This window comes from Mizuhopecten yessoensis, unplaced genomic scaffold, assembly GCF_002113885.1.
Source record: "Mizuhopecten yessoensis strain PY_sf001 unplaced genomic scaffold, ASM211388v2 scaffold9639, whole genome shotgun sequence".
NCBI lineage: Eukaryota > Metazoa > Mollusca > Bivalvia > Pectinida > Pectinidae > Mizuhopecten > Mizuhopecten yessoensis.
The window spans coordinates 78,622-93,473 of NW_018408148.1; the positions used below are offsets into that span (position 1 = coordinate 78,622).

Consider the following 14,852-nt stretch of genomic DNA (forward strand, 5'->3'; position numbering starts at 1 on the left):
ACTCCGTATCATTTCGTTCCGTTTGAAATCCCCCCTGATATTTTGTATTAATCCAGAAGCCATGTTTTAAATGTAGGTCAGAGATGTGCTACAACGACATGGACATGTATTTTGAGTGTTCTATTCCGTAATATACTATATATTTGTGTCTGTGACATATATATGAGATCTATATTATATAAACCGTGAGTAGACATCGTTGTCATGAACTGTTAACCACTTATGTGAGTTTTTCAAGCCGATTTTGTTCCGCCCGGATTTCGGGCGGAAACTGCATCAAAGAATTAGTGCTTCGGAAATGAGAGGTCGCAGTCGGCAAAATCATATCCGATTAAAAAAAGGCCGACCAGTGGCCTCTCATGTTATGGGAGTACTACCATGGAGTGCTATATATTTACTTCATACCAATTATTTGAAACATATTCAGGTGAGTGATACAGGCCCTCTGGGCCTCTTGTTTCAATAAGGAGTTTTCTCCCTTCTATATAAAAGATGGTGCAAACCAAGAGAATATTTCACAGAAGTGACAATGTTAATATTATAGTTTAACTTAGTGGTTACCTTTCGGTTAAAGTTAATTCCACTATACATGAAGAATATGGTTTTCTTGATTGGCCAAGTTGTGGTCACGTGTGAGTCAGTATTTCACTCACTATTTTTAGAAACATCAGGTCAATATTTTCTTCTTGATGTGACTTGCATTTATCCTTGTACATTGATTTGAAGATATTATTATTATGACTGACCTCTTTAACCTTTGACATCTGGCATGGCTTGTGTTTAACCTTTGAACTTTGTTTCGATGTAGGTGGTTGGCTGGATTCTCGGGCCTGGAGAGAAGTTGTTGTCGTCTCAAGTTGATATTGGAGATTCGTACGAGACGGCTAACGAGTTACGACGACGTCATGAGGAAATGGAAATAAAATGCATGGTAACCAACACCATAGCAGTATTACAAATTGAAAGCTGAATAATTTTTTGAAATTTCTTTCAAACTACAATCAAACCTGCCTATATATCCACCTCTGTTAAGAGACCACCTGTGTTAAGAGATCCCTTTTAATGATCCTGAACTGAACACCCTGCAATAATATACAACTTTTTGACTTCCCAGGGGTGGTCTCTTTAATACAGGTTTGAATGTAGACATGGTTTTCTTGAGAATATCATAAACATGAAAATCCCAATGCCATTAGGACATATACCATCTGTTGTATTACAAACTTGCACTAGTATTCACAGCTTCAATAGGACCCCAAAATGTTACATGGAAAAGTAAATAAGCAAACCTTTTCTCATTAATAAAAAATTCTCCACAGAAAATTCAAGTCAAGTATTGCCTTTAGAATATAAAGCATAATCAAAATAAATGACAACTTTTCAGAAATTCAGCAACGAATTTTACTTCTGCTAAAAGGTAATGTAGGAATTTCACAAAGTTTTGTATGCTTAGGCATTATATTGTTTTGTATTGTCAAGGATACGTACGGCCAGTATGCAGAGCTGCGCTACAAAGCAGAGGAGTTGACGGAAGAAGACCACCCCGGACGCGACGACATTCACAGCGTCCGTGACTATATGGATACCGTCTGTCGTTGCTTCGCCAGTCGTCTGGAACGACGCAGGACACTTCTTATCACCTCTGTCAGGTTCCACAGACTGGCTGAGGATGTGAGTAGATATAGGTCAAGGTCAACTGGCTTACATGTTAAAGGTCAAGGTCTTATTATGTTTTCCTCACCTCTGTTAGGTCTCGGAGTCTCACAGAGGCATTGTTAGTAGTCATAGGTCAAGGCCAAAAGGTGTACAAAAAAGGGTCAAGGTCGTAATATATGTTCATCACCTGAATCAGGTTTCAGTGGCTGACAAAAGAGGTGTAAGTTGATATAGGTCAAGGTAAATAAAGTGTTCCAAGAAATTGATTAGGTTTCATATTATTATAGAGGATGTTTTGGCAGTTAGTGATTCAGATTTTAAAACATCTCCAACTGAAATGTAAAACTTATAGTATCTCCTCATCATGTAAAATAGCGTCACAGTTTAAAAGAAAAGATTCAAGTAAATTTGAAAGTGTCATGCTTTTTGAGTATCTCCTTATCATCTAACATAGTAATTTATAGTGTCAAACCACTTGAATACTACAGCACAGATACTGCAACACCCTTCCCAGACCAAAACACTACAGCACAGATACTGTAACACCCTTCCCAGACCAAAATACTACAGCACAAATACTGCAACACCCTTCCCAGACCAAAATACTACATCACAGATACTGCAACACCCTTCCCAGACCAAAATACTACAGCACAGATACTGCAACACCCATCCCAGACCAAAATACTACAGCACAGATACTGTAACACCCTTCCCAGACCAAAATACTACAGCACAGATACTGCAACACCCTTCCCAGACCAAAATATCTTGTACTTTTGACTGGTGCAGTTGAGTTGAGCAACAAGGAAACCATATCTTGTTCAGAAATAAAACCACATCCTGCCAGCTGGGGGATCCAAACTTATGACCCTACAGATAGTAGACTGGTCCCCTACCAGCTGTGCCATGGAACCCTTTAATGCTACTTTACAGAGCTATGTCTTTTGTTGTGTTGAACTCGCTGAATCACCGTAATGTGAAAACCCTAAAACATCATGTTCAAGATATGTCAATTTTTGCATTGAATTCACTGATACATCCTACTGCAAATACCTTGAAAATAAAATGGCAGTGAAAATGATCATGTATACGGTATTATAAATTAAGAATTGAGGAGGACTGATTGACTAATTACATTATGATTTTATTTACTTGTACAATGTTTGAACTTTGTTGGATCAGTTTTCCCAGAAGCTGGATAGCCTGTTGGAACTCCTGTGTACGGAGACGGAGCTGGTAGATGTGGATACAGCAGAAAAGGCCCTGGCAGAGCTCAACGAAAAGTGTGACAGCATCGGTAAGTTGGATGTTTGCAGGCATTTATATAATATTACAATATGTACAAATTTCTTATTCAGCAAACAGCAAGTTCACAAAGGGCCAAAATAACAATTTTCATGAAACGGTAAATCTGATCAAAAGAAAAGAAGATTTTTTTGATGAATAACTCAAAAACAAATTCATGTTTTAAATTTTTCAAAATTTACAGCAGGAAAATTTCTGCCAAATCTGTTTTTCGGTGAAGGTGGTAATTCCACAAATTTTTTTCAACTAGACATGATTTGAAAAGTTCAACCATGTAGTTATAAGGATTAATTACAGAAAATGCGTGAGCTTTTATTTGCTAACATGTTTGTTTTATAGTCAATGTAAAATTTATGTTTTACAGACTTGGCAGCAACACAGTCTATTGCAGATGGACAGAGTCTACTTGACGAGATGTCTCGGCCAATCAAAAATGCGTCTGGCAAGGACATTTCTCCGGACTACGACAGCCAGATAAAACACATCAACAAATATCTGGAAGATTTACAGGAAAGAAAGATGAGATGTGACGACCTCGCTGACGTACGGAAACTCAAACTACAACAAATTTTACAACTACGCACCTGTGAACGAGACGCTGACCAGGTACATTATTGTGCTACACTGATATCTCATTGTGTAGCGAAAACTTTACATCGATTTGTTGACCTTTGCTCACATACTTGCAGATTTTGATGTGTAATTAATCTTGACACAACTAGGTAGTGCTGTATAGCCGTATATTTCCGCGGGGGGATATTTTTCGCGATTTCACGGGTCAATAACGTTATTGCGAAAATATGATCTGCAGAATAATATAACAAGCATAACAAAAAGCTGCGATAAGAAACTTGTAGTGATTCATTGACATCAGGAGTAATACAAGATGTTGGAGAATAGATTTGATCACATACCTGTTGAATCTTGTTAGAGTAATACAAGCAATTTTCAGACCATGAAATACAACGTTCTGTATTGCACATGTGCAATACGGAATGTTATATTTACCTACTAGCCTGAACTACTTTTTATGGGAATCCCCTTGTCATGGCGAACTGAAAAGTTCACAGTTTTTGCAAAAAATATCAAATATTATATAATCTTTGTACTGATCTCTACCAAATACGGAAGGTATGTGATAAAAGCAAGACCACACACTTGTGTTTTTCTAAGGAATCAGAAAGCATGAGTTTATTCGAGGACGAATATATTCACATGTTATAATTTTGTTGCTGATTTGTTTAACAAAAAACACTTACTCGTTTTGGCTCGATATGCTGTAATAAAGCGTATTTGTTTGACTATTTGACATTATATATGTTGAGTGTCCCGTCTCTAAAAACTGCAAAATGTTAGTTTCTTCACATGTCTAGATTGAGAAATTATAATCTGTGTAAATTCAATTTTCCAATTCTGGTCAAAATTTGAGGAAGTTGAAAATTTAGGTCTGCATAAATAACCCACTATACGGTGGTATGCCGACGTTTTGTTGAGATCAGCCATCATGATTTGTTTGTAAAAAAAATGCAATGCTCGCAAATATAGGTCACCTCAAGTTAAGTTAAAAGAGGTATTAAATGCTTACCCCTTTAATTCACTTTTATGTAAAGCCGTAAAAGGTCCCTAAGACCATGTGAAAACTAGTCCCATCAAAGATATTATTTTTTCTACTTTTTCTTCTTCAATTTTCTTATCATATATAGGTCACTTAAGATCACAGTTATGTATCAATAAGGCTACAAAAGATTTATAAATATGTAAATTTTAAAGGTCACGACAGGTCGCTGAGGTCATGTTAACTTGTTAGGCTATAATGGGTACCATTTTACCTTGCAGGCGATCGCGTGGATCCGAGAGCTTTGTGAGGTCATGCTGTACACACACACCAGTATGGGACATACACCGCAGGAGGCCGAAGTCCTTCAGGAGGAACACAAGAAATTTGAGTCCACTGCAGAGGTTTGTCAACATTTGACTGGTAGATTGATTTAAAGGTTTTAAAAAAAAATGAATTCACAGCAAGAATGTTATGCCAGATTTAAACAAACGTTATTAAAAAAATGGATAATAAAAATTAACCAGTTCCCAATTGTCACAAAGAGCTTAAAGGCAAATAATAACTTAAATATAAAGTTAATAAATTTGGACTAAAAAATTGGCCTGAGGCCTCAAATATACTTGTGATATGGAGGCCATTGGCTGTGATCCTGTTGTTTTAACTTCTTTGTTACTCGTAGCAGAAGAAGAAATTGTCAAAATAAATATATATTGTTGAGGCCCTGGAGTTAAATCCTAATCTGACAGTTTTATTTTCCAACTCCCTTTATTTGGGACGTATTAGGAAAACATTACTTTAAAACTTGCTTATATATGACTTGAACGAGATTCTCAGTACAAAATTTGTCATACGTTATTTAGGGTACATACGACTATGGCAAACAACTACTGCAAGCAGCGTTCGTTCTACGGAGATCTTTGAGGATTGACCTTGCTCCCAATGAGGAGCGTGTGGTACAACTCGAGGAGGCGTGGACACGTTTCACCGGGGGATCAAATGAGCGAGCTAACAGACTGACTGTGGCGGCCATGTTCCTGTCGTCTGCTGAAAAGGTACCTTAATTCATAGGAAGCCCAGGGCCATTTTGTTTATTGCTCGGCTAGAATGGTTGAACCAGAGTTGTTCGTTAATAAGATGACTGACCTGGTGGATTCATGATGTTTTCTGTATGATAAGTTTTTGCCTCTCCTGAATCAAAGCTTAATTGTTCTAATCCAAGAAAAGTTTCAGAGTCAAATTTTGTTCTTATCAGACTTTGAATGTTATCAGATCTGAGGACTAATACTCCCGAGAAATACCTCCAAACAGAGTCAAGAGCAAGAATGTTAGAGAAGAAATGCTCAGCATAGAATGACAGCATTTTTTTTCCTCTGGAATTCACAACAACAAGGATACCAACGTCTTGGCTTTGACGACTTTGAAGGCCAACATCAACATTGGCTGTTTTCTTTGGGTTTTGCCCCTGAAGTAATACATTTAAAAATGACCATACTAGCTGGTCCTTATGCATGCACAGGCCCCAGTTATTGTTAACCCTGACCTTAATCAAGGGTTAGGCTGTGGTGAACTCTAGTGCACTGTTAGGCATGGGTTCGACTCCGATGTCGGGAGTAACTTGTGTTGAATCTCTAAACAGGGTCTTAGAATCATTGTTTGAAAATTTAATGATAGAATTAATTCCCTGCATCAGAAAGAGTGTCTTAAAGTTGTATGTGTTTAAATCCTTGTAATGATCTCCGACGAATTTTGTATGTGTCAAAATAAATTTGAAAAAAAAGTAAAAGTAGAGACGTAAGAATTTGCCACAGTTTGAAGATGAAGAATTTTGGTAAATGCGTAAGTCGAGAAATTTGATTGGCCGAGAAGAGACAGCGAAAGAAGGACAGTAATTTTGGAAAGCTTATATGAAATAAGAGAAAAAACTACACATTATAATTGATATTTGGAACATTCAGTTTCAACAGAATTTTATTCAATAATCAGGCATGGTTATTATATACATGTAGTTTCCGAGGGATTGAGAAACAAGCTTAGAGCTCATATTAATTCCTATAGAAATTTAATTTCCTGTTTTCATTTGCAGCTATTCGACCAACTGGAGCAACTTATGAAGCCTGTTAGTCAGGCTCTAGCAATGGAGATAACTGCTCATGACGTGTTAAGGCATCATACTGCCAGCAAGGAACATCTAGAGAGCGAATACAACGATACAAATCACATGGGACGAGCGTTACTAGAGCGACTTTCGCTACCGATCATCCTTGTAGACAGGTAGGTCCGCAACACACCAACACTTATCGATCATGAATAGCATAGACAGGATTTTTCAAATAATATTGATTATCAAAAATATATCATTATTTTTGGTTATGCTCATTAATGTGCTTTGATGTCTTTTGTCATTGCCCTGGTTCTTGGTATGAGGACATGACATTTCTTTAACCCTTTCACCCCTATGTAACTTGAGTAGACTCTACCATTGATATAGATTAGTCCATTATGGTCTACAGTGGTGAAAGGGTTAATAGGATTTAATAGGAAAAGTAATGGATACAGGCATTGGGTGACTATAATCATATCTTATAGCATTACAATATACATATAATATTATTTGTCCCTTCCGTATATCTGCTTGTAACTAGCAAAATGATTGTTTTTAAGCTCTAGGTTTTGCCAATGTTTGTCCAAATTGATTTCGAAGTCTCTTACAATTGTTGAATTCATGATATATTGGGTGAGACCATTGTTCCGTTACTTTGATTTGACCTAGATGTACATGGCAGGTGTCGTCAGTGAAGCAGAAGAAACTGACCCTTCCGGAACACCTCATATTTTTCTTGTACTTTATCAAGGGTCTCCATGTAAATTCTCTTTTTGTTCCTGTTTTGCCGTAGTTTTATCGATTTTGAGATCAAATTACAACATTGTTAACCCAATGGTATTCTCTTATTGTGTCTTCAATTCATAAAATGATGCAATACTTTCTCTGTTGCACTGGTTTAAAGCCTTTCTACCTGGCTATCCTAAATGAAATGATCCTCTTTTGGTGATTATTTTGAAAAATTGTGGTAAAATGACCAGTCTTTCTGTTACAGGGACAACAAACAGGTTTCTATTGATGACCAAGGAGCCAGCGAAAGCATCGTTGGTAAATTACGTAAACTAGATCGACAGATGCAGGAGCTGAATCAGGGCTGGGAGGAGATGCAGCAGGTTCGGCGTCATGCTGTCCCTCAGCCCCCGCAGAGAAGCTCCAGTCAGCGAAGCCAGACCCTTCCCAGGTCCAACACTGGGTCGATGAGGTCAAATGAAACCCCCCCACAGAAGTCAGAGAGTATGCGTCGCAGGCCCCGCCAGTGGACATCGGAGGTAGACAGTCGCGGAGGCCCCTCCATCTCAGAAGGACGGGTTTCAGATCCTAACCAGGGCCGAAAAGTAGTGAGGGAAAAGATACAAAAACTTTCAAACGCTCCTCAAGAGAGTGCCGTTTCCAGCAGCTATGTTGTCCCTGTGAGGTCACAACCTTTGCATCAGAGGTCAAAGTCCACGATACCTGCCCATCCAGGGGTGAGGACTCGGGAAGGTGATCGCCTATACCGACAGCTGGAGGAGGTTGGTCTTTCTCTTTTGCTGTATCATTGTGACACAGGTTCTTTTACACGTAATCACAATAGCATATACTTGGACTGTTATGCAGCAAATTAATGTCATCATGTAAACAATTGAAATATATAATAATAATAATAATAAACTTTATTTATTGAAGATACAAAACCTGTTTAGCAAAGCTAATCTTCCACAGGGTCCTCTATGTAGTATCACATCATAGGGAAGACAAAACTTGCTATGACTGAGCTACACTGTAAAATGAACAGGTATATTAGACCTGTTATGATTGGCTGGGTACACTGTACAGGTATATAAGACATGTTGTGATTGGCTTGACACAGTGTACAGGTATATAAGACCTGTTGTTGTTGGCTAGCTACACTGTACAGGTATATAAGACCTGTTTTTATTGGCTAGATACAGTGTACAGGTATATAAGACCTGTTGTTGTTGGCTAGATACACTGTACAGGTATATAAGACCTGTTATTATTGGCAAGATACACTGTACAGGTATATAAGACCTGTTGTTATTGGCTAGATACACTGTACAGGTATATAAGATCTGTTATACTGTTATAATTGGCTAGAAACACTGTACAGGTATATAAGACCTGCTATTATTGACTAGATACACTGTACAGGTATATAAGACCTGTTATTATTGTCTAGATACACTGTACAGGTATATAAGACCTGTTATTATTGGCTAGTTACACTGTACATGTGTATGAGACCTGTTATTATTGGCTAGATACACTGTACAGGTATATAAGACCTGTCATTATTGGCTAGATACAGTGTACAGGTATATAAGACCTGTTATTATTGGCTAGATACACTGTACAGGTATATAAGATCTGTTATACTGTTATAATTGGCTAGACACACTGTACAGGTATATAAGACCTGCTATTATTGGCTAGATACACTGTACAGGTATATAAGACCTGTTATTATTGGCTAGTTACACTGTACATGTGTATGAGACCTGTTATTATTGGCTAGATACACTGTACAGGTAAATAAGACCTGTTATTATTGGCTAGATACAGTGTACAGGTATATAAGACCTGTTATTATTGGCTAGATACACTGTACAGGTATATAAGACCTGTTATTATTGGCTAGATACACTGTACAGGTATATAAGACCTGTTATTATTGGCTAGATACACTGTACAGGTATATAAGACCTGTTATTATTGGCTAGATACACTGTACAGGTATATAAGACCTGTTATTATTGGCTAGATACACTGTACAGGTATATAAGACCTGTTATTATTGGCTAGATACACTGTACAGGTATATAAGACCTGTTATTATTGGCTAGATACACTGTACAGGTATATAAGACCTGTTATTATTGGCTAGATACACTGTACAGGTATATAAGACCTGTTATTATTGGCTAGATACACTGTACAGGTATATAAGACCTGTTATTATTGGCTAGATACACTGTACAGGTATATAAGACCTGTTATTATTGGCTAGATACACTGTACAGGTATATAAGACCTGTTATTATTGGCTAGATACACTGTACAGGTATATAAGACCTGTTATTATTGGCTAGATACACTGTACAGGTATATAAGACCTGTTATTATTGGCTAGATACACTGTACAGGTATATAAGACCTGTTATTATTGGCTAGATACACTGTACAGGTATATAAGACCTGTTATTATTGGCTAGATACACTGTACAGGTATATAAGACCTGTTATTATTGGCTAGATACACTGTACAGGTATATAAGACCTGTTATTATTGGCTAGATACACTGTACAGGTATATAAGACCTGTTATTATTGGCTAGATACACTGTACAGGTATATAAGACCTGTTGTTATTGGCTAGATACACTGTACAGGTATATAAGACCTGTTATTATTGGCTAGATACAGTGTACATGTATATAAGACCTGTTATTATTGGCTAGATACAGTGTACATGTATATAAGACCTGTTGTTATTGGCTAGATACACTGTACATATGTCTAAGACCTGTTATTATTGGCTAGATACACTGTACATGTAAATAAGACCGGCTATTATTGGCTAGATACACTGTACAGGGATATAAGACCTGTTGTTGTTGGCAACCTATCTATAGATACAGTGTAAAGGTAAATAAGACCTGTTATTATTGGCTAGATACCCTGTACAGGTATATAAGACCTGTTGTTATAGGCTAGATACACTGTATAGGTATATAAGACCTGTTATTATTGGCTACATACACTGTACAGGAATATAAGACCTGTTGTTGTTGGCAACCTATCTATAGATACAGTGTAAAGGTAAATAAGACCTGTTATTATTGGCTAGATACCCTGTACAGGTATATAAGACCTGTTGTTATTGTCTAGATACACTGTACAGGTATATAAGACCTGTTGTTATAGGCTAGATACACTGTATAGGTATATAAGACCTGTTATTATTGGCTAAATACACTGTACATGTAAATAAGACCTGTTATTATTGGCTAGATACACTGTACAGGTAAATAAGACCTGTTATTATTGGCTAGATACACTCTACATATGTCTAAGACCTGTTATTATTGGCTAGATACACTGTACAGGTATATAAGACCTGTTATTATTGGCTAGATAAAGTGTACTTGTATATAAGACCTGTTATTATTGGCTAGATACCCTGTACAGGTATATAAGACCTGTTGTTATAGGCTAGATACACTGTATAGGTATATAAGACCTGTTATTATTGGCTACATACACTGTACAGGTATATAAGACCTGTTGTTGTTGGCAACCTATCTATAGATACAGTGTAAAGGTAAATAAGACCTGTTATTATTGGCTAGATACAGTGTACATGTATATAAGACCTGCTATTATTGGCTAGATACACTGTACAGGTATATAAGACCTGTTATTATTGGCTACATACACTGTACAGGTATATAAGACCTGTTGTTGTTGGCAACCTATCTATACAGTTTATTATGATCGTAGTATTAGGTAGATGATGTGCGATATTTGGGGTTCCACTGGGCTGTATGTATTGACCAGATATTGTGTAGGTATTTCTTGGCTGTGTTTATATTGTTACCACACACACACAAACCTCTCATGTTCTCGTCTTGGCATTAGCCATACATTTCTCTACCACTCTTCCAAGCCAGAAATTATTATCTTTTTTGTGACTAAAGAAATATTGGCTCTGAAGAGAATTCTTGTTACCAAAATATTTTTGTTGCAAGCCAGTTTCATAAAAAAAAGTTCAACCTGATGTATGTGAGTTTTCTGATATCAAAGTTATCAAATTGTTGGTTAGTCTTACAGTGCTACCCCGTAAATAAACCTACATATTTCAAGAAAAGAAAAAAATCAGGTTATATTTTCCTGCTTCATGTGACAAATCTGACTGTGCAGTCTTACAAACATTGAGTAGATAATTTTATAAACGAAGTTTCTGAGTGTCCTGCAAATCTTTAGGTCAGCTGATGAGGAGACGACCAGTGGGGAATTGATAACAACGACTTGTTGGTGTTAACTGCGTAGATATAAGGTAGCTGTTGGTATCCGTGTTGATGTGAATTCCTCAGGAAAAAACTTAAGCCGTCATTCTATGCTGAGCATTTCTTCTCTAACATTCTTGATCTTGTCTCTGCTTTAAGGTATTTCTCGGGAGTTTTAGTCCTCAGATCTGATAACATTAAAAGTCTGATGTGAAAAATTTGACTCTGGAACTTTTCTCGGATTAAAACTATGAAGCTCCATTTCATGAGATACAAAAATGTTTCATTTAGAAATAATTTTGGATTAATTTTGAAAAGAAAAAAGTAGAGAAGTGAGAATGGAACAGAAAACAAATATTCCAAACGTTGCAATGGGGGCAGAAGATCAATTCTGGTTTCTTCAGTTTTAGGGGTTGGGGGCAGGGCTGGGGGTGGGGGCACATTTGTTGCCTCTTACTACATACTGTAACATGCAGTGGGATACAGCAAGCCTATTCTCTCAAACCTGCAGGGTTTTCCAAGGGATTTGATGTCCGGCCTAGGCTTATGTAAGCCCTGGCCTTTATAACCTATATGTACAATATATATATATATATATATATATGATTGCCAATGCAAAGGTACTTGTGTTGGGGTAACGTATCTGAATCAGAATTTTTGAAACAGCGACTGGTAAGAAATTTGTTTAACAAGTTTGAGTGTTATGTAAGCACTGTCTGGTACAGAAATAGAAGTCGGATGTGAGATACAGATACATCACACAAGTTTGGCAGGTTTATCTGACATACAGATATCAGGAATCCATAAGTAACATCAGGGATGGGTCTGTGGGCCCTGACTTCACCACCGGTCTGTAGCCATCAGAGTTCTACAGGCTACAACCCAACTACCATAGATAGTCTAAAATTTGTAAGTTACAGCAAAAATACAGCATATCTGAAAAATATATGTCTGTTACTGCAAGTGTTCTGTAGGTCATAGACAGAATTTTTTGATTGATTGAATGATTGGTTTTACATCCACTACTGAGTAGTTCGGTTATATTTTATCAAGCAGAATGATTCACAGGAACTTGTTTACCCCCATACCCCAAACCATTTTATATGGGGTGAGGGGGNGATAAAATAGAATTTAGGATTCAACAACAGGAAAATAGAATTTGTATTTAAGGAAACGCCTTTCGATATGTAGGAGAATTATGGTTGTACATAGGTATATCTAGTATCTATAAGTTTGGCAGATGTTCAGATATGTGATATAGGTATTGGTCTGTATAATACTGTACAGAATATATATATATTTCTTCTGTGGAAAGTAGCTAGCTGGGGATTAGAAAATACATCCACATCATATACTAAAGGATGTGAGGAGGGATGGGGGAGGAGGGATGGAGAAATACATATACATTATATACTAAAGGATGTGAGGAGGGGTGGGGGAGGAGGGATGGAGAAATACATGCACATCATATACTAAAGGATGTGAGGAGGGGTGGGGGAAGAGGGATGGAGAAATACATACATATCATATACTAAAGGATGTGAGGAGGGGTGGGGGAGGAGGGATGGAGAAATACATACATATCATATACTAAAGGATGTGAGGAGGGGTGGGGGAGGAGGGATGGAGAAATACATACACATCATATACTAAAGGATGTGAGGAGGGGTGGGGGAGGAGGGATGGAGAAATACATACACATCATATACTAAAGGATGTGAGGAGGGGTGGGGGAGGAGGGATGGAGAAATACATACACATCATATACTAAAGGATGTGAGGAGGGGTGGGGGAGGAGGGATGGAGAAATACATACACATCATATACTAAAGGATGTGAGGAGGGGTGGGGGAGGAGGGATGGAGAAATACATACATATCATATACTAAAGGATGTGAGGAGGGGTGGGGGAGGAGGGATGGAGAAATACATACACATCATATACTAAAGGATGTGAGGAGGGGTGGGGGAGGAGGGATGGAGAAATACATACACATCATATACTAAAGGATGTGAGGAGGGGTGGGGGAGGAGGGATGGAGAAATACATACATATCATATACTAAAAGATGTGAGGAGGGGTGGGGGAGGAGGGATGGAGAAATACATACATATCATATACTAAAGGATGTGAGGAGGGGTGGGGGAGGAGGGATGGAGAAATACATACACATCATATACTAAAGGATGTGAGGAGGGGTGGGGGAGGAGGGATGGAGAAATACATACACATCATATACTAAAGGATGTTAGGAGGGGTGGGGGAGGAGGGATGGAGAAATACATACATATCATATACTAAAAGATGTGAGGAGGGGTCGGGGAGGAGGGATGGAGAAATACATACATATCATATACTAAAGGATGTGAGGAGGGGTGGGGGAGGAGGGATGGAGAAATACATACACATCATATACTAAAGGATGTGAGGAGGGGTGGGGGAGGAGGGATGGAGAAATACATACACATCATATACTAAAGGATGTTAGGAGGGGTGGGGGAGGAGGGATGGAGAAATACATACATATCATATACTAAAAGATGTGAGGAGGGGTCGGGGAGGAGGGATGGAGAAATACATACATATCATATACTAAAGGATGTGAGGAGGGTGGGGGGAGGAGGGATGGAGAAATACATACACATCATATACTAAAGGATGTGAGGAGGGGTGGGGGGAGGAGGGATGAAGAAATACATACACATCATATACTAAAGGATGTGAGGAGGGGTGGGGGGAGGAGGGATGAAGAAATACATACACATCATATACTAAAGGATGCGAGGATGTGTTGGGGGAGAAATACATACACATCATATACTAAAGGATGTGAGGAGTGGGGGGGGGGATGGGTAATTGTGGAGTCACCTGGCACATGTTTAATCCAACGCACAATTTACAGGAAACAGCCATCAGAAAAATGAAAATAGAAGCGTTTAGGATGCTTGGGGAAATTGAGGAAGCTCTGATTGCAGTGTATTGTATAGGTAGAAGAAATGGTTGAGGGATTTATCATGGGAATGAATGTCTACAAGCCTGTTGATATCAAACAGAAACCACATGGGCAGTGCATCATGGCAGTGTAATACAATGTTAAGCAGACATGCTGATTGCTATATGTATGGTAGCTTAAATATACACCTGATGGAAAAATTAGAATCGAAATTGACGCAATAATGATGGAACAAATAATTATAACAACATTTCTTATATTTCGCATAG

General features: G+C 38.0%; 1 protein-coding gene across 1 annotated transcript in view; it reads left to right on the top strand.

The window, feature by feature from the left end:
- LOC110458512 (titin-like) overlaps nt 1-14,852 on the top strand; it is a 483,136-nt gene that overhangs the window by 32,958 nt on the left and 435,326 nt on the right. The window contains exons 11-18 of the mRNA XM_021510245.1: nt 809-931; nt 1,480-1,671; nt 2,842-2,956; nt 3,329-3,570; nt 4,801-4,923; nt 5,383-5,574; nt 6,606-6,793; nt 7,618-8,134. Coding sequence (XP_021365920.1) covers nt 809-931; nt 1,480-1,671; nt 2,842-2,956; nt 3,329-3,570; nt 4,801-4,923; nt 5,383-5,574; nt 6,606-6,793; nt 7,618-8,134 — 1,692 coding nt within the window. The remainder of the gene's footprint in view (nt 1-808; nt 932-1,479; nt 1,672-2,841; nt 2,957-3,328; nt 3,571-4,800; nt 4,924-5,382; nt 5,575-6,605; nt 6,794-7,617; nt 8,135-14,852) is intronic.